Source organism: Mobula birostris, chromosome 5 (assembly GCF_030028105.1).
Source record: "Mobula birostris isolate sMobBir1 chromosome 5, sMobBir1.hap1, whole genome shotgun sequence".
NCBI classification, from domain to species: Eukaryota; Metazoa; Chordata; class Chondrichthyes; order Myliobatiformes; family Myliobatidae; genus Mobula; species Mobula birostris.
The window spans coordinates 9,222,655-9,243,177 of record NC_092374.1 but is presented as its reverse complement, the minus strand read 5'-3'; the positions used below and the strand labels follow the sequence as shown (position 1 = coordinate 9,243,177).

Here is a 20,523-nt window from a genome sequence, read left to right as displayed (position 1 = left end):
CATGAGGCCAGCGTCAGGCATTTTCATGCCTTAGAAGGTGCAGATTGGAAGTCTGTGTGGGGCGCCACTCCTCGCACAGACTAGAGCAATGTGTGATTAAGTGCCTTGCTCAAGGGCACAAACATGCTGCCACAGCTGAGGCTTAAACTAGCGACCCTGAGATAACTAGACAGACGCCTTAACCACTTGGGCACGTTCCCCCCCAGTCAGAAATAGGGAAAACTCTATAGGGTTCACAAACCTTCTAGAGCCACTGTAACCTGTTGCACCAGACGTCCCAACACATTAGACCACTGATATACTACGATAAGGAATACCTATCATTCCCTCCAGAGACTGCATTTGGCAAGTTGGATTATTTGGCTGTACTACTACCTGCATACAGACAGAGCCAAAAGAGCAAGGCTCCAGAGATCAAGACAGCCAAGGGGTGATTGCGGGAGACTGAGAAATGATTACAGGACTGGGCCGTGTTCAAGAACTCATCTGAGGACTTGAACGACTACACCAGGGTCGTTACCGACTTTATTAAAGCAGCTGTGGATGAGCGTGTCCCCACAAAATCGTTCAGGGTTTTTGCTAATCATAGCCCTGGATGAACAATGAAATCCAGAACCTGCTGAGAGCCAGATAAGAGGCATGCAAGTCTAGAGATCAAGAATGGAAAATCCTTCAGAAGGTAGTGGACTCGACCCAGTACATCACGTGTAAAACTCTCCCAACCACTGAGCACATCTATATGAAATATTATCATAGTAAAGCACCCAGGTCATGCTCTTTTCTGGCTGTTGTCCTCAAGGAACAAGAGCCTCAGGACTCGCACCACCAGGTTCAAGAATAGTTACTATCCCTCAACCATCAGGCTCTTGACCAAAAGGGAATAACTACACTCATTTAGTTTATCTTATATTGCTATTTCATGCTCGCTATTTATTGCTATTTATTTGTATCTGCATTTGCATAGTTTGTTTACAGTTAACAGTTCTTGATGTTTACAGTTTACAGTTACTGTTCTATAGATTCGCTCAGTATGCCTGCCGAAAAAGAATCTCAGGGTTTTATCTGGTGACATGTATGTACTCTGATAATAAATTTTACTTTGAACTTTGAATGCAATTATGTAATTTAAAAGGCATTTGGACAGGTATGTGGATAGCAAAGATGTAGAGGAATAGAGGCCAAATGCAGGCAACTGGGACCAGCCTGGATGAGGGCTTGATTCTGTTTCCATGGTAACCAATAATCTGCAGAAGGAACTCAGTGGGTCAGGCAGCATCTGTGGAGGGAAAAGGACAGTTGGCATTTTGGTTGAAAGCCTTCATCTGGATTGAAAGATAGAGGTTAGACATCTAGTGTAAAAGGGTGAAGGAAAAGGGAGGGCCTGTGTTCGTACTATAAACGTCAATGACTCTATGACAATGACCTCCCTATTATGGCTTGTGTGTGTGAATCAGACCCACAATGCTTAACAACCTTCTCAGCTGGGGTCAATTATGGCTCTGGGCTGTACTCGCTGCAGTTTAGAAGAATGAGGGGGGATCTCATTGAAACCTATCAAATATTGAAAGGTCAAGATACAGTGGACGTGGAAAGAGTCTATAGTGGGAAAGTCTAGGACCAGAAGGCACTGCCTCAAAATACAAAGATGTACCTTTAGAACAGAGATGAAGAGGAATTTCCTTAGCAAGAGAGTGGTGAATCTGTGGAATTCATTGCCGCAGATGGCTGTGAGGCAAAGTCATGTTGTCTATTTAAAGTTCAAAGTTCAAAGTAAATTAAGTACAAATACGTCACCATATACAACCCTGCGGTTCATTTTTTTTCCATAGGCATTCATAGTAAATACAAAGAAACACCACTATCATTGGTCGAATCAAAGGTGGTGATGAATTAGCAGATGGGAGGGAGATTGCCACAGCAACAACCTCTCACTCAACGTCAGCAAAAACAAGGAGATGATTATTGATTACAGGAGGAGGAAACCTGAGGTCCGTGAGCCATTCTTTTTTGGGTGATCAGAGGTGGAGAGAAACAGCAACTTTAAATTCCTCTGTGTTATCATTTCAGAGGATCCAGCATGTAACTGCTATGACAAAGAAAGCATGACAGCTTCTCTACTTTCTTAGATGTTTGTGTAGATTCAGCATGATATCCAAAACTTTTACAAACTTTTATAGAGTATATTAGCTGTTTGTATCATGCCCTGATATGGAAACACCAATGCCCTTGAATGGATGCCCATTCAGTGTTGAATTGGCTTGCACTAAGTATACACTCTTGGCGCTTGTCTGCACGACAGTGTAACCATATCTGTTAAACTCTGTTCCAGGTTGGTGGCCCAGATTCACGACGAGCTGCTGTTTGAGGTGGAAGATTCTCAGATTCAACAAGTGGCAGGTCTGTGCACTTCAGAACCTCTGTACCATCCATGCCTGTGGGGTGAAATGCAGGCCCATGTTCCCTAGCAATCCTTAACTGCCCATCATTGTGTAAGGGAACTGGCAAATGTGTAATGGCAAGGATATGGAGAGAGCAATAGGCTTAATATGTCAGGTCAGAATCAGAATCAGGTTTATTATCACCAACATAGTGCATTTCCTGAAATGTGTTCACTCATAGCAGCAGTGCAGTGAAATTCAGAATAAATTTGTTATCCAAGCTCATATACTCTATGTCACCATATTCTACATTGAGATTCATTTTCTTGTAGGAAAATAAAGAAATTTAATAGAACTTTTGAAAAACTATACGCAAACAAACCCTGACAAACAACTAACACACAGGAACACAAAATAATAAATATAAAATAAAAATATAAGCAATGTAAATAAATGATACTGAGAACAGGAGTGCAATATATAAAATTACTATACATTACAATTGGAACATATTTTAAAATAATTCAGTGGTGTAAAAGAGCAAATTAGTGAGGTAGTGTTCATGGGTTCAGAAACTGTTTAGAAACAGACCTTAAAGAAAAGTTGATCACCTTACATTAAGAAGTCATGAATTATTAACTGCTGGTTCTGTATCTTAGCTACTAACCCCTTACATTTATTTTGCTTCTACCATTAACTACTGAGCAACTCACGCAAAATGCTGGAAGAACATAGCAAGTCAGGCAGCATCAATGAAGGGAAGTGAACAATCGACATTTTGGGCTGAGACCCTTTACCAAAACTCATTTTCCCTGACCTGCTGAGTTCCTCCAGTAATTTGTGAATGTTGCTCAAGATTTTCAGCATCTGCAAAATCTTGAATGTCTCCTAAATACTGAAAAAATTGCATTTTGTGTCACATGGTTGTCAGTTCAATTCCCACTTCAGAGACATTTAAAAAAATCCTTCCTCACCTTATTATTCAGAATCAGAATCAAGTTTATTATCATTGACATAATGTATGTCATTAATATTTTGTTTTTCAGCAGCAGCGCAGTACATAAAATATGCTACAAATTACAATAAGAAATATATATACAAAATTAAATAAGTAGTTCAAAAAGAAAACAAAAGTAGTGAGGTAATATTCATGGGTTCATTGTCCATTCAAAAATCAGATGGTGGAGAGGAAGAAGCTGTTCCTGAAACATTGACTGTGTGTCTTCAGGGTGCCATACCTCCTTCCTGTTGGTAGTAATGAGAAGAGGGTATGCCCTGGGTGATGAGGGTCCTTAATGATGGATGCTGCCTTTTTAAGGCATCATATTTTTAAGATGTTCTTGAAGGTGGAGAGGCTAGAACCCATGATGGAACTGGCTAAGTTTGCAACTTTCTGCAGCTTTTTCCGATCCTGTGCTTTGGTGCCTCCAGTCCAAATGACAATGCAGCCTGTGGCCTCCATCTTTGGCTTCTAGTTCTCCACCCCCCACCCCCACCCCCAACCGTCATTTCCAATCCTAATGGAGGGTCTTGGCCTGATTGTCCTGATAAGTTGATAATAACATTTGAAAACAATTGCATAAATATATATAGAGAGAAGGAGCAAAGAAGGACATGGGCCAAATACAGGCAAATGGGAAAAACATGGTAGGCATGCTTGGATTAGGGTGTAGATTTGTTATTTTTCTAATATTTTTCTTGCAGTTTAACTTTTGTATGCTTGCTTATAATTTTATATAAATCACTTACATACACAGCTGTGCTGCTCCAAAGAGCACTATATGAGGTCATTCTTACTTTCGGCCACTAGGTTCTATAATGAGTCAACCTACAGCTGGGGAAGCAATGACCCCCTCCTGTTACACTGTTTGTGGTAACTTATTTTTCTATTCTTTCTACTTCTCTTCTAATATTTATATCTGTGCACTTGTAATGCTACTGTGACACTGTAATTTTCTTTGGGATCAATAAAGTATCCATCTATCTATGTATAATCGTTCGGTATATATTGAATATGGGTTAACTGAGCCATTGTTTAAACCCAGGCAGCCTCTTATTTGGGACAACTCTTAAAGAACAAAAAGTAACTGAGCAAATAGCCAGGATTCCCTTTTATTTAGTTGGGACACTATGCCACTTACAGTAATTGGGGCAGGAGACTGTTGCCAAATAGTTTCTAACTAGCATCAGTCACGTACACGCATGTGGCTGTTTGACACTATACTAGTCTTAGAGCGAACAGTTTTTAAATAGTATCAGTTGCGTGTGTTCCTGTTCAAAAACAGTAATTTTTGTTACTTATAGTTGGCAAGAAATAAGCAGTAAGACATGCCTTCTGTATTGCTCACTACGGTTTCAAGCATTCAGATTTCGAGGTGCCAGAAACAACCAGGAATGAAAATGAAGCGATTCCTCTACATCAACAATCATTTTGAATGTGACAATGAAAATGAAGGTTTGGGAGATGCAAACATTGAAATCATTGTTCGAAGACAGTCCATAATCTGCACGAGTGATTTTGTTCATTTACAGTCTAAAAACAAAAGAACACAGCTGTAATAGACTGTTTTTACTACTGTAGTAGTATTGGTAATTTTCTAATCTGCCCTGTATTTCATTTAAATACATAACTACTTGCTCAGTTAAATTGTAGTTTGTCTTGTTTATGCCTTTTTAACTTATTTCCATGCAACTTCAGTGAATTGGGCCAAAATGTACTGGTCCTGATATGCCCCAATTAACCAGAATCCACTGTATTTTCCAGCAACTGTAGTGTAGCTGATTTTGTATTTTCCTAGAAGCTTCTCAGTTTTTCTGCAGCAGGTATCCCACCACCTGAATCAGGTTATTTTACAGGTTAATTCTCATCATTGAAAATCCATTCATTACTCCTCAGATAGTGAGGCAGTTCATACCCAAATGCAGCAGGACCTGGACAATATCCAGGCTTGGACTAACCAGTGGCAAGTAACATTTGAGGTCACACAAGTGCCAGGCAATGGCCATCTCCAACAAGAGAGGCTCTAACCATTGTCTCTTGACATTCAGTGGCATCACCATCACTGAATCCCCTATTATCAACATCCTGGGAGTTAGCATTGACAGGAAACTGAACTGGTCTAGCCATATAAACAGCGTGGCTACCAGAGCAGGTCAAAGGCTAGGAATCCTGCAGTGTGTGACTAACCTCCTGATTCTCCAAAGCACGTCCACCACCTACAAGGCTCAGGTCAGGAGTGTAATGGAATACTTGCCACTCGCCTGGATGAGTGCAGCTCCATCAACACTCAAGAAGCTCGACACCATCCAGTACAAGGCAGCCCACTTGACCGGTACCTCTTCCACAAGCATCCAATCCCTCCACCATCAATGAACAGATGTACTATCTACAAGGTGCTCTGCAACAACACATCGAAGTTCCTAAGGCAGCACCTTCCAGACACACAACCACTACCATCTAGAAGGACAAGAACAGCAGATACCTGGGAACACCATCCTGACTTGGAATCCTATCGCCGTTCCTTCATTGTCACTGGATCAAAATCATGGAATTCCCTCCCTAATAGCACTGTAGGCGTACCTACACACCAGGGACTGCAGTTGTTCAAGAAGCAGCTCATCATCATCTTCTCAAGGGCAACTAGGGATGGGAAATAAATGCTGGCTTAGCTGGTGATGTCCATATCCCGTAAATGAATAAATTAAAAAGAATTGGGACGTTGTTGCCTCTAGTCTGAGTATGGGATAACTGCAACTTCTCTTTTTGTGTGTCTTCTTTCTTCGTTCATTCTTTATTCTTGTAACACTTAATAAATTGGCCATGTTTCATGTCCCATTCCTGACTTCTGAAGAACCAGCTCCAACAACACCATGGTCAGCATGGACCAGTTGGGCTAAAAGGCCTGTTTCCATATTAGTTACTCCATGACTGTATTTAATTTATTCCTGTAATAGACAATAGACAATAGGTGCAGGAGTAGGCCATTCAGCCCTTCGAGCTAGCACCACCATTCACTGTGATCATAGCTGATCATCCACAATCAGTACGCCGTTCCTGCCTTCTACCCATATCCCTTCACTCCACTATCTTTAAGAGCTCTATCTAACTCTTTCTTGAAAGAATCCAGAGAATTGGCCTCCACTGCCTTCTGAGGCAGAGCATTCCATAGATCCACAACTCTCTGGGTGAAAAAGATTTTCCTCAACTCCGTTATAAATTGTCTACCCCTTATTCTTAAACTGTGGCCTCTGGTTCTGGACTCCCCCAAAATCGGGAACATGTTTCCTGCCTTTAGCGTGTCCAATCCCTTAATAATCTTATATGTTTCAATCAGATCTCCTCTCATCCTTCTAAATTCCAGTGTATACAACCCCAGTCGCTCCAATCTTTCAACATATGACAGTCCCACTGTCCCAGGAATTAACCTTGTGAATCTATGCTGCAAGAATGTCCTTCCTCAAACTTGGAGACCAAAACTGTACACAATACTCCAGGTGTGGTCTCACCAGGGCCCTGTACAACTGCAGAAGGACCTCTTTGCTCCTATACTCAAGTCCCCTTATTATGAAGACCAACATGCCATTAGCCTTCTTCACTGCCTGCTGTACCTGCATGCTTACTTTCAGTGACTGATGAACAAGGACACCTAGATCTGTTGACTGTATTGATCTACCTACTCACTGCTTTCCATTAATCTTAGATAAATTCCCAGGCCATCTTCACCTTCCTTGAGGAACTCTACCCTCCTTCCTGTCCCCAGATACTCCACACACAACCCTCATTCTGCTCCGACCTGCAGTGTGTGGCCCCTTCCTTAGTAACACACTGCCGACCTGACACCTATTAAAATGGACCTTGGCTGGAGAAGCCCATGTTGGATTTCTCTCTGTCCATATTAATCTCAAGACCACATTTACAGATGGTGCTTTGTCTCCAATTATTAAATCACTTGGCCTGTGAGGTCAGTTTTGGTCTGACTACATCAGCGAAGCATTGTCCCTGCCCCATTCGCTATCTTCTCCGCTGTGTTTCTCTGCAGATGTCAGTAGTGAAGACCACACATGGCACAGTGCAATATTACTGTGGCATCTTTATTAATGTAAATACAAACTCATGGCCAAGTCTATCGTAAAACCATAATTTGAAATCTACCCACACTGGTTTTCATCAGCATGATTCAAGATTCAAGATTGTTTAAAGTCATTTAATGTTTCTAGTACACAAGTATAATGGAGAATGAAATAATTGTTACTATGTGTTAATAAAACCCAGTGTCCTGCATGGATAACTTCACTCACACAATGAAGAGTGAAGTTCACTCACACAATAACTTCACTCCACAACCTAAGTATGTAAGTAAGTTTATGATCAAAGTACATATATGTCACCCTGAGATTCATTTTCTTGCAGGCATTCACAGATGATACAATTAAGGCATCTGTTAGTCTTGCGAGACCATGGATCTGTGCCTGGAAAGTCTTCACTCTCCAGGGCGCAGGCCTGGGCAAGGTTGTATGGAAGACCAGCAGTTGCCCATGCTGCAAGTCTCCCCTCTCCACGGCACCGATGTTGTCCAAGGGAAGGGCATTAGGACCCATACAGCTTGGCACCAGTGTCGTCGCAGAGCGATGTGTGATTGAGTGCCTTGCTCAAGGGCACAACACGTTGCCTTGGCTGGGGCTCGAACTCACGACCTTCAGGTCGCTAGTCCAATGCCTTAACCACTTGGCCACTTGGCCACGATGATACAATAGAATCAATGGAAAACAACACGGAAACGAAGCTGGACAAACAACCAACGTTTAAAATAAGACAAACTGTGCAAATATAATAATAAAATATAAATAAATAGATAAATAAATAATACTGAGAACATGAGTTGTAGATTCCTTGGAAGTGAGTCTATAGGTTGTGGAAATTATCCACACTGGTTCAGGAGCATGATGGTTAAAGGGTAATAACTGCTCCTGAATCTGATGGTGTGAGTCCTAAGGCTCCTGTACCTTCTTCCTGTTGGTAGTAGCAAGAAGAAAGCATGGCCTGGATGATGGGAGTAGACTCATTTTCAAGTACTCTGCAACTTATGTTCTCAATATTATTTATTTCATTATTTGCATGATTTGTCTTATTTGCACGATGGTTGTTTTCTTGTGAATGCCTGCAAGAAAATGAATTTCAAGGAAGTATATGGTGACATATATGGTATGTGGTGATAATAAATTCACTTTGAACTTTGAACTTAAATGATAACTCTCCACTCTTTTTCCATTTGCAGAGCTTGTAAAAGGCAGCATGGAATCTCTGCGGTCTGTGGAGGCTCTTGGGGTCTATTTGAAGGTCAGACCACACTGTCCTTGCACAAGGATTTCAGCCCAATTCAATCACAGGTTCATCAATCTGTTGGTTTATTACTACCACACGTACTGAGATACAGTGAAAAGATCCATATACAAGCTGTCCACATAAACATGGATCATTTCAAAACATAAGTACATTGTACTTCTGTTTTCTTGCTGCCTCAGCAAAGCAGCCAGCATACTCAAAGACTCCACCCACCCCTCTCTTCTCCCCTCTTCCACTGGGCAGAAGATACAAAATCCTGAAAACATACCACCAGGGTCATGGACAGCTTCTACCCCATTGTTATCCAACTCTCAAATGGACCTGTTCTACAACAGAATAAAGAGTAAAGTGTTACAATTCAGAGGAAGCGCTGTGCAGGTAGACAATAAGATACACGCACCCTGATGAGATCTTTAAAGATTGGCTTTATTAGTCACAAGTACATCAAAATATTGAAGCAAATTATGAAATATATTGTTTGCGTCAATGACCAACACAGTCCGAGGATGTGCTGTGGCCAGCCAGCCAATATTTCCATGCTTCTAGTGCCAACATAGCATGCCCACAACTTGCCAACCCTAACCCTGTATAATATGCAAGACAAGTTTTTCTCTGTATCTTGGCACATATGATAATAATAAGCCAACACCATTACTAACACCCACCTAAAGCCTTCCTATCTTTACCCATCCACCTAGGTTCAACCCTACACTTATCTCCTCTTCTTTCTCTTAACCCTATGGTCCACTCCCCTCTCCTAATAGATTCCTTCCTCTTCAGCCCTTTACCTTTCCCACCCACCTGGCTTCCCCTATCACCTTCTAGCTGTCCTCCTTCCCCTCCTCCCACCATTTTATTCTGGCATCTTCCCCCTTCCTTTCCAGTCCTGAAGAAGGGTCTTGGCCAAAACATCAACTGTTTCTTCATTTCCATCCATGCTGCCCGGCCTACTGAGTTCCTCCAGCATTTTGTGTGTGTTTCTTGGATTTCAGCGTCTGCAGATTTTCTCTTGTTTGTGATCTCAAACCTCTGCTGCCTTGTGGCTATTCCCACTCATGGGGAAGACGTTGGGAGTAAACCCCAAGGAAAAATCTGGAGCTGGTGTGCCTAAGACAGTCCTACGTTGAGTTCAACATTGAACGTAGAAATCTACAGTACATTACAGGCCCTTCAGCCCACAAAATTGTGCCAACCATGTAACCTACTCTAGAAACTGCCTAGCGTTTTCCTACCATATAGGCTTCTATTTTTCTAAGCTCCATGTACCTATCTAAGAGTCTCTACCACCATCACTGGCAGTGCATTCCACGCACCCACCACTCTCTGTGTGAAAAACTTACCTCTGACATCCCCTCTGTACCTGCTTCTAACCCTAACCTCCACACCCCCTCTCTCCTGCAGCTCTCTCTCCCTGCCAAATACATACCTATTTATTTTTCACTGGCACAATTTGTCTTTCTTTTGTATATTTGTTGTTTATCAGTAGTTATTTATTTATGTAGAGTTTTTCATGAATTCTGTTGTATTTCTTTTTTTCCCTGTAAATAGCTGCAAGGAAGTGAATCTCATAGACTTTGTCTTTGCACAAACAATCAAATCATTAAACAGTGCATTGAGGTAAAACGATAATAATGCAGAATGAACTTTAAAAGATGCAGAGGAAGTGCAGTATAGGTAATCAATAAAGTGCAAGATCATAATTAAGTACATAGATTGTGAGGTCAAGAGTTCATCTTATCATACAGGAGGTCCGTCCAAAAGTTTGAAAACAGCGGGGTAGAAGCTGTCCTTGAGCTTGGTGATACGTGTTTTCAGGCTTTTATCTCTTTTGCCCGATGGGAGAGGGAAGAAGAGAGAATGTCAGGCTGGGTGGTCTTTGGATAATGCTGTCTGCTTTATCAAAGCAGCGAGGGTAAGTTAGGGTAAGAAGGGTGGGATGTGGTAAGGCAGGTCTGGCTGGCTACACTGATGGTGTTATGTAAATGCTAGGTACCATGGGTATATCAAGTTATGAATGCAGTCAGCAAAGAGAAATGCAAATACAAATGTTTTTAATGTCTAACAACTGATAGGGCAGCACAGTAGTGTAGCAGTTAGCATTACACTATTCCAGTGCCAGGGACCTGGGTTCAGTTCCTGGCACTGTCTGAAAGGAGCTTGTACGTTCTCCGCATGACCACAGGGGCTTCCTCTGTGTGTTCTCCTTTCCTCCCACAGTGCAAAGGCTTAGGTTAATCGGACACATGGAGTAACTGGGTGGCACAGGCTCCTTGGGCCAGAACGACCTTTCCCCATGCTGTATCTCTAAATTGAAAAAAAATGTCAAGCATGCAGGATGGATAAACTGCATGCAAGATAATGCACTATTGATACAACAGATTCTGCAGATGCTGGAAATCCAGAGCAAAACACATAAAATGCTGGAGGAACTCCGCAGGCCAGGCACATTCATGGAAAGGAATAAAGAGTTGATGTTTTGGACTGAGAAGCTTCATCAAGACTCGTGAATGAAGGGTCTCTGCCTGAAATGTCGACTCCATAGAGTTTTAATTTCCCCAGGGTCCCCCCAGCGTTTTGTGGGAATTACAATACATTATAAACCTTGTTTTCTGTTCTGTGCAGGTCCCTTTAAAAGTGTCTCTCAGCGCAGGGAAGTCGTGGGGTTCAATGAAAGAGCTGTGAGGTGTGGAGTGTTGCCATATGCCAACCTGTTTTGCGAAGCGTTGATAAGCACCAGTTGTCGTGTTTTGGTTCCTCCCACTGCTGCCTCGCGAGTAACTTTCCTCTCTCTATTTGGGACGCTTGGGGGGCCAAACTAAGAACTCCCAGTTGGTTTTTACCAGATTATTTGGATTGATATAATTAGCAAGGAGTTTCTAGCTAATGGCGATCAACAGCAGGTTTTAGTAAATAGTTTCCTTCCTGTTTGAAAACATGGTTCATCGTTTTTTCTGTGTAATAATTAACTGTTAGTTCGCCTCTCCCCATCAGCATTTGCTGCTGACCAAAGCTGTTGTTGTACTTACTTATTAGGATGCAGAAGGTAGTAATTTGGCCCATTGGATCCATACTAGCTCCCTTCAGAGCAACTCATTCCCCTCTTCTTATTTATCTGTAATCCTGCAACATGTCTCCTCTTATGTAGTTGGAGAGCTGAGGTTGCTCAGTTAAAACTCCTTTATCTGGTTTAAAGGCAGGGACCACTATAAAGCAGTCAGTCAATCCTACGAAAAACTTGTAGTTCATTACCAATTTAGATTTTTTTTAATAATTGAGGGAGTTACAGATGCAGCCGAGATCTGACTCACAAGGGTACCTGTTAAGTTCATAAGCAATAAAGGATCATAAAATGCCATCTCCCTCCAAATTTTCTTCCTTCGTCTCTGCGTCAGACTTTCCACAGCAGCTTATTGCTTCATGGTACAAATAATTTCTTCTTGTTATCCCCATTGTCGTCTCATAGAAGGTTGGAGTTCTGTGGCCAAAACACAGTTCATGAGGATTTCCTCTCAGTACAGGAGCTGTATGCTGGGAGTGAGATCCCTTTAATGTCCCTCCTCATGATGATCCAACTTCGATTAGGACGTGCCCTGGATGGTGAATGAACAAAGTCTTTGCTTCACTAAACCCTTGCCAGAGCAGAATGGTTAGAAAGAGAGAGAGAAAAAAAGAGAAATAACAATAATAATTTATTTATAGAGCACTTTTCATACAGACAATGAAGTTCAATGTGCTTTACAATGGGATAAAATGCAAACATGAAAATAAAATATAAAAAATAAGCATGAAAATAAAAGACAAAAAGATGGTTGTTAAAAGCAAGGTTAAACAAATAGGCTTTGAGTTGCTGTTTAACTGAGTCTGCATCCCTTACAGTTTTAAGACAGTTTAGGAGTGTAGTTCAAAGAAGCTGACCTGCCAATTACCATTTGAGGAGATAGTTTAAATTTAAGAGACCAGCGGAAGACCTGAGAGCTTGAGCAGGATTATAAAACAAAAACAGTTTTGTGATTAGTCGGGTCCCAGACCATTAAGAGCTTTAAAAGGCATAAAATTCTACTTTATAGCAATGAAAGAAGTTCATATCAATACATGGATGTGGACAAATCACTGACTTTTTTCAGTGATTGAAGAATAGCCAAGGGCTTATGCTTTAATGGATGTTTGGTTTAAAAATAGAGTGAGAACACTGCCTTTTCTTTTCAAGATCATTTTCAAGTTAAGATCACCAATTTTTCCCTTTGCCCTTGGGAGTGAAAGACTGGGTGGCTGTGGATACGAATGCCTTTTCTTTCACATACACATAGAATGACCAATCGAAGTTTTGATTAATAAGGCTCCTAGCTGGGCTTTGCTTATTCTAATTCAGGTTCTATTACATAAATTGATATTGCAGGATGAGAAGAAAAATAGTGGGCAGCATGGTAGCGTAGTGTTATCACAGCACCAGCAACCTCACTGCTGTCTGTCAAGAGTTTGTACGATCTTCCTGTGACTGCGTGGGTTTCCCCCGGGTGCTCCAGTTTCCTCTCACATACTAAAGATGTATGGACTAGGTTAGATGGTCAAACAGGTTAGATTGGGATGCACGGGCTCATTGGGCTGGAGGGGCCTGTTGCCATACTGTATCTTTAAATAGATAAAATAAAATAAAAGTGGGTTAACCTTTGAGAACACACACACACACTGTACTGATTCTTCTGCTGAATAGAAAAAATATAAAAATGGATGTGTGATAAAGGTCTGTCATCAGTGACATTTATTGGATAATGGGACAAGTACAGGGGGTCATAAAAAATATTGTGGTACAGCCTAGCCAATTGAGGGCAAAGCCTTCCCCACCATTGAGCACAAAGAAACATAGAAACATAGAAAATAGGTGCAGGAGTAGGCCATTCAGCCCTTCGGGCCTGTGCCGCCATTCAGTATGATCATGGCTGATCATCCAACTCACAACCCTATACCTGCCTTCTCTCCATACCTCCTGATCCCTTTCGCCACAAGGGCCACATCTAACTCCCTCTTAAATATAGCCAATGAACTGGCCTCAACTGTTTCCTGTGGCAGAGAATTCCACAGATTCACCACTCTCTGTGTGAAGAAGTTTTTCCTCATCTCGGTCATTAAAATGCTTCCCCTTTATCCTTAAACTGTGACCCCTCGTTCTGGACTTCCCCAACATCGGGAAAAATCTTCCTGCATCTAGCCTGTCCAATCCCTTTAGGATTTTATATGCTTCAATAAGATCCCCCCTCAATCTTCTAAATTCCAGCGAGTATAAGCCTAGTCGATCCAGTCTTTCATCATATGAAAGTCCTGCCATCCCAACATCTACATGGAGCACTGTCGCAGGAAAGCAACATCCAACATCATGGACCTCCCATCCAGGCCGTACTCTCTTCTTCGCTGTTATCATCAGGAAGGAAGTACAGGAACCTGAAGTCCCACACCACTAGGTTCAGGGACAGTTATCACCCCTCAACCATCAGACTCATGAACCAGAGGGGATAACATCACTGACCCCAACACTGAACTGATTCCCACAAGCTATGGACTCACTTTCAACTACCCTACAACTCACATTTGCAGTATTATTTATGTATTATTGTTATTATTTGTTTTTTATGTATTCGCAGTTCGTCTTCTTTTGCACATTGGTTGTCCTCTCAGTCTTTATGGGTAGCTTTTCATTGATTCTATTGTATTTACTGTGAATGCCTGTAACAAAATGAAACTCAGGGTAGCATATAGTGACATACTGTATAAGGAGGGGTTGGACAAACTTGGACTGTTAATAATAAATTTACTTTGAACTTTATATTACCTACTGCTGCTGCTTTACATCTTTGGGAACCAAGCATAGTTGCAGTTTCCCTCTCCATTAGTAGAGCCCCCTCAGTACCAACCTTATCTTTACCCCCAAGTGCTGCCTAAGTTATTATCTCCTCTCCTGAAGTTACAGTATCACTAAACTAATCAAATTCCCAGTCGACTACCCACCATGGTCCAAACCAGCCGATGGATTTGTTTGCTAACTGGTCGGCTCCCATGCTACTGTGTGCTTAACATTTTGTTTGGAGTGTATTTCAGAATTTCCTTAATTAAATCATTTGCATTTTGTGATCTCCCAGTGCTGATGTCTGCGCTCTTCAGCTTCCACTAAGTAGAACACTGAGCTATTCTCACCACTGGTGTGAAATTCTACAAATCCCAAACCTGCTGAATCCCTAACAACAAGAAACCCCAGATGAGAATGCTCCAGCAGTGAACCATTGATTAGCTAAGTTCGGAGAATTGAGTATAGAAGCAGGCCATTCAGTTCAAAAGATCTGCAGGCAGCTTATACTCCCCATCGCGCCCCCACCACCGCCCCTGGCAGCACATTCCAGGCACCCACCACTGTGTGAAAGAACTCACCCCTCACACTTCCTTCGAACTTAACCCCTCTCACCTTAATTGCATGCCCTCTACTATCAGACATTTTGACCATGGGAAAAAGGTACCAGCTATCTATTCCATGAATCTTATTATTTTATAAACTTCTATCAGGTTGCCCCTCAGTTTCCACTATCCCAGAAGAGACAATCCAAGTTTGTCCAACGTCTCCTTATGGCACATGCTCTCTAATCCAGGCAGCATCCTGGTCCACCTCTTCTGCCCTCTCTCCCAAACCTCAATAGTCTTCCTATACTCCTACCAGAATTCAATGCAATTCTCCAGAGTTTTATGAAGCTGCAACATAAATTCCTGCTTCTTGAACTCAGTGCCCTGATTAATAAAGGTGAATATGCTGCACACATTTTATCATGTTCCAACTTCAGTGTTATTAATAATTTTTCCTTTGTTCTATTTGACAGTGGGGGGAGTAAACTCCCAAGGTTTTGGGGGTGGGGGGCAGAAGCATGGGGAGACCTAAGCCCCAGTCCTCGGGGAAATTTTTCATCTGGCATTACCCCAAACTCTGTCACACTATGGACATACAATCAATCAATGGATATAAACTATCTTATGTATTTATATTTATTGTGTGTTTTTTATTATTGTGTTTTTTTTTGTGTTGCATCAGATCCGGAGTAACAATTATTTAATTTTCCTTTTCACTTGTGTACTGGAAAGAACATTAAACAATCTTGATTCTTGAATCTTGTTTTCTAGTAAGATACAAATTCAGGAAGCAAGTTCCTCCTGGATTCAATAAATTACCTTCCGGATGTTGCTAGGTAACTCCCAAGAGGAAGTCATTGGCACATTGAAAAGAATTGTGTTTTCCTTGAATGATTTATTAATTAACATAATATTATGGTTGAGGGAAAATTATATAATCTTGACTGTAGGTCAAAGGGCAATCATCTAGCACTCACCTGGAGAAAGGAGAGATGTGGGAATCAGGAGTAACACACAAAATGCTGGAGGAACTCAGCAGGTCAGGCAGCATCTGTGGGAAAAATGGACAGTCTACTTTCCGGGTCAGGAAAGTAAGAAGGGAGATAATCAGCATAAAAAGGATGGGGAGGTGGCGGCAAAGGTTGGCAGATGATAGGTGGATACAGTTGATAGGAGTGATTGGCAAGTGAGGGAAGGGTTGAGAATAGGAATGATGTAAAGCTGGAAATTGATAGGTGGAAGTGACAAAGATCTGAAGAAGATGGAATTTGTTGGTATACTGGACCATGGAATGAAGGGAAATCAGAGGGAGTAGTGTGCTGGTGATTCTACACATCCCAAACCCACTGAATCCCTAGCAACAAGAAATCCCAGACAAGAATGTTGGAAATGGATAGTCAATATTTTGTATTGAGACCCTTCATTTGGACTAGAAACAAAATGGAGAGATAGCTGGTATAAAAAGATGGGAGGAAGGAGATAAAACAGTGAATATGCTCAGTGTCCATAACTTTACATCTGCCCTAGGGAGAAGAGACATCAGCTGTGGTTTAAGTTTCAGGGAAGGGTTGAGGTGGATGGGTGTGGGCTGAGTCTTTTGCAGCGTGGTGGGTGCCAAGGGTCGTGATGGAAGCAGATACAACAGAGATGTTTAGACAGACATTTAAACATGCAGGGAATGGAGAGATCATGTAGGGGCAAAAGAAAATTTAATTCTGCATTGTGTTCAGCACAGACATTATGGGCTGAAAGGCCTGGTGCTGTGACGTACGTTCTGAGCGTGAAGGGAATAAGACATATACAGTATACGATAGAAGCAATGGGAGTGCTGCCACAAGAAAACAGCATCTGTCATCAGGGACCCCACCATCCAGGACATGCTCTCTTTTTGCTGCTGTCATCGGGAAGAAGGTACAGGATCCCCAGGACCCTCAGGACCTACACCACCAGGTTCAGGAACAGTTATAACCACTTAACCATCAGGTTCTTGAACCAAAGGGAATAACTCACCTCAACACTGAACTGATTCCACAACCTATGGACTTACTTTCAAGAACTCTGCATCTCATGTTCTCAATATTATCTATCTATTTATTTACTATTTGTTGCTTGTTTGTCTTTGTTTTGTTTATGAGTAGCTTTTCATTGTATTGTGTTTCCTTGTAGATTCTATTTTGTTTCTTGTATCTACAGTGTATGCCCACAAGAAAATAAATCTCAGGGTTGTATATGGTGACATATACATACTTTGATAATAAATTGACTCTGATCTTTGAACTTTGTGACTGCTGCCATGATAGTTTTGGATAAACTTCTCCTTGTTCTATGATCCAAAAAGCCATTTCCAGTGCAGTTGCTATCACACTAATTCCAAGCTATTTTGATATTTAATTTTCGATTTCTGGCCAGGATACCAAGGGACACAGAACGCTTGTGGGGTGATACACAGACAGTGGCAACAGATGGATCAAGCAATGGGCAGCCTTGGCAGCTCGAACGTGTGGCCATCTGTCTGGGAGGATGGAGCTCCACCCCGTAACAACTCCTCTTTCCCCATGTCGCCACTCTTGGCAAGAGGGGGATCGGGGAATGAGCAGGGGTGCGGGAGCTCACCTTAACGCAAGACATGGAGTGTGGTACACAACCCGCAGCGGGCTGGCCCGCGGTCAGTGGGCCATGTGGTCTCATTCGACTGGAATCGGTTCTCAAAGCTAATTATCATCCCTTACCTTAACGAGCAGACGTGAGAATCACGTCTCAGGGAAAACTGCCACTTGCTAATAGGCTCCCAAGTGGCTTTCAGTAGCCTGAGCTCCATCCTCAGCCTCTTACTGATAACTACAAATCTTTCTCTTTAATGCTAGTGTGCGGTAGGAGGGTGTTATATATAATGGGGGAGGTGTGGACAGATTAACCAGAAGGATGGAAGGTATTCTGCATTGCGAAAGGATGCATTTACTGAGTTTCCCTTTGAGAGGTGATCTCGTGATGAAGGGTGTTGATAAAGTGACTGCTGAGAAAATTCTGCCCTTTGTAGAGAACAATATACACCGGAGGTCATCATATCGTGAAGAAACACAACAGGGAATTCTGAAGAGCCTCCTTTGCACAGAGGACAGTGAGTCTGTAGAGTTCCCTCACACAGGGTGTGGGTGAGATGAACAGCCCTGAAGCATTTCATATGCTGGGCAAGTATATGAAGGAAATGTCCAGCGGGATCCACTGGTAGTTTAACTGAGGAAATGTGGAAGGTTTCAAGTTGGCATGAAATGGTTGGGCCAAATGGCCTGTTTTGTGCCGTATAGAAAGTTGAAGCACAGAAGGAGCCCACCAATGCTCCCTCTAATTTTTTTTACAGCTGTGCCAACCAGCCACTGCTCTGAGCAGAACATCTTTACATGGCCTGAAAACTGTGCAGCACATTTAATGGCGTCAGCGTTTGGTGAGCCAGCGGTTTATTGACAACGAACTGATGACTTCCATTCTGAGTTTATCGTTGCAATTTGTAACAGTTTTGTAACTTGAAACGCTGACAATGTAAATACGTTGAAGCTCTAAAATGTTCCAAAGTCAAGATTATGGTACATTCAACACACATAAAAGTTGCTGGTGAACGCAGCAGGCCAGGCAGCATCTCTAGGAAGAGGTACAGTCGACGTTTCGGGCCGAGACCCTTCGTCAGGACTAACTGAAAGAAGAGCTAGTAAGAGATTTGAAAGTGGGAGGGGGAGGGGGAGATCCGAAATGATAGGAGAAGACAGGAGGGGGAGGGATGGAGCCAAGAGCTGGACATTTGATTGGTGAAAGGGAGTCTGAGTCAAAATGTAGAAAATTTATGGATCGTATTTACTTAAGTTCAAAATTATATTAACATTTTATAAAAGATAATTCCAACTGTGTGGCAACGAAGGCATGGCCACGCACCCGCACAGTTTAAGGGAACCGTGGAGGCCACTCAGCCCATCATGTCCAGTCATACTATATTTCACATCCAGTAGACTCTTCAAAGCATCCCATAGCATTTCATCATAAAGTACATTTGAAGTGGAAGCAATGTTTTGTAGGAAAATAGCAGATGGGTTCTACACAGCAAGATCCCACTCACACAGTAAACATTGGGCACCCAAGGTGTAGCTGGAGGAGGACATGATGCACAGGATGGGAGAGTCCAGAATCACCCTATTCTGGATGGTGGTAATCTTCTTTTTCTTAGTTGGTCCCTTGGGGTCGAGGGTCACACTGTGAATCCGGGAGTGATACAGCACAGAAACAGGTCCCAGCACACTAAGTCTGCGTTGACCATTTACACCAATCCCAGTCAACTCTCAACTCCAGAATCTACCCCTCACCCGTACACCAGGGGCAACTCAGCGACCCCATCTTTGGAAAGTGGGAGGGAACAGGAGCAGCTGGAGAAACCACGCGGTCATGGGGAAAACACCGAAACTGGTTAAGTTGCTCTTCTGAGATTGTTGAACTGAACGCTGCCTTAATGTCCCTGGTTGAAAGTCAATGTGGTGTTATTGTCATCTGGAAAAATCCATATGTGCAAGGATGCAATGAGAAACTTACAGCAGCATTACCAGTACAGAGCATCAGATAAAAAACCAAGCATGAGAAAAACATAGAGTATACATAATTTTTACAAGGAAGGACACCATTGGAACAGAAAAAAAACAAAGTCCTTCTTAGTGCAGACTGATCAAAGTGGTCATAGTGTTGCTAAATGGAGGCAGTGATTACAGTTATGCCAGTCAGTCCATGAAACAAACGCTTGAAGAGAAGTCGCTGTTCCTGAATCTCATGGTGTGGGACTTCAAAGTTCAAATAAAATTTATTGTCAAAGTACAGACATATACAAATCTGAGATTCATTTACTTGTGGACATACTCAAATCCATAAAAGAATCAATGAAAGACCACATTAACCAGTGTGCAAATACAAAAGGAAAGAAATAATAATAATAAATAAGCAATAATATTGAGAACATGAGATGAAAAGTCCTTGAAGGTGAGTCCATAGGTCATGGGAACATTTCAGTGATGGGGCAAGTGAAGTGATCTCCTTTGGTCCAAGAGCCTAATGGTTGAAGGGTAATATCTGTTCCTGAACCTTGTGTGTAAGTCCTGTACCTTCTTCCTGATGGCAACAGTGAGGAGAGAGAATGACCTGGGTGTGGAGTCCCTGATGATGGATACTGCTTTCCTGTGGTGACAACTCTTCATGTAGATGTAATCTCAATGGTGGGGAGGGCTTAACCCGTGATTGACTGGGGTCTAGCCACTGCTTCTTGTAGGATTTTCCAATCAATGGCATTGGTGTTTCCATATCTGGCTGTGATGCAGCCAGTCAAGATGCTCTCCACCACACATTTTTAGAAGTTTGTTAATGTTTTAGATGTCATGCCAAAATTTTCAC

General features: G+C 42.1%; 1 protein-coding gene across 1 annotated transcript in view; it reads left to right on the top strand.

Moving 5' to 3' along the window:
* The window catches only part of poln (polymerase (DNA directed) nu), a 247,595-nt gene extending 232,081 nt beyond the window's left edge, over positions 1-15,514 (top strand). Inside the window, exons 18-20 of the mRNA XM_072257436.1 lie at positions 2,330-2,397; positions 8,654-8,715; positions 11,344-15,514. Of these exons, the coding sequence (XP_072113537.1) occupies positions 2,330-2,397; positions 8,654-8,715; positions 11,344-11,403 (190 nt within the window). The 3' untranslated portion in view covers positions 11,404-15,514. The remainder of the gene's footprint in view (positions 1-2,329; positions 2,398-8,653; positions 8,716-11,343) is intronic.
* Positions 15,515-20,523: the final 5,009 nt, after the last annotated feature.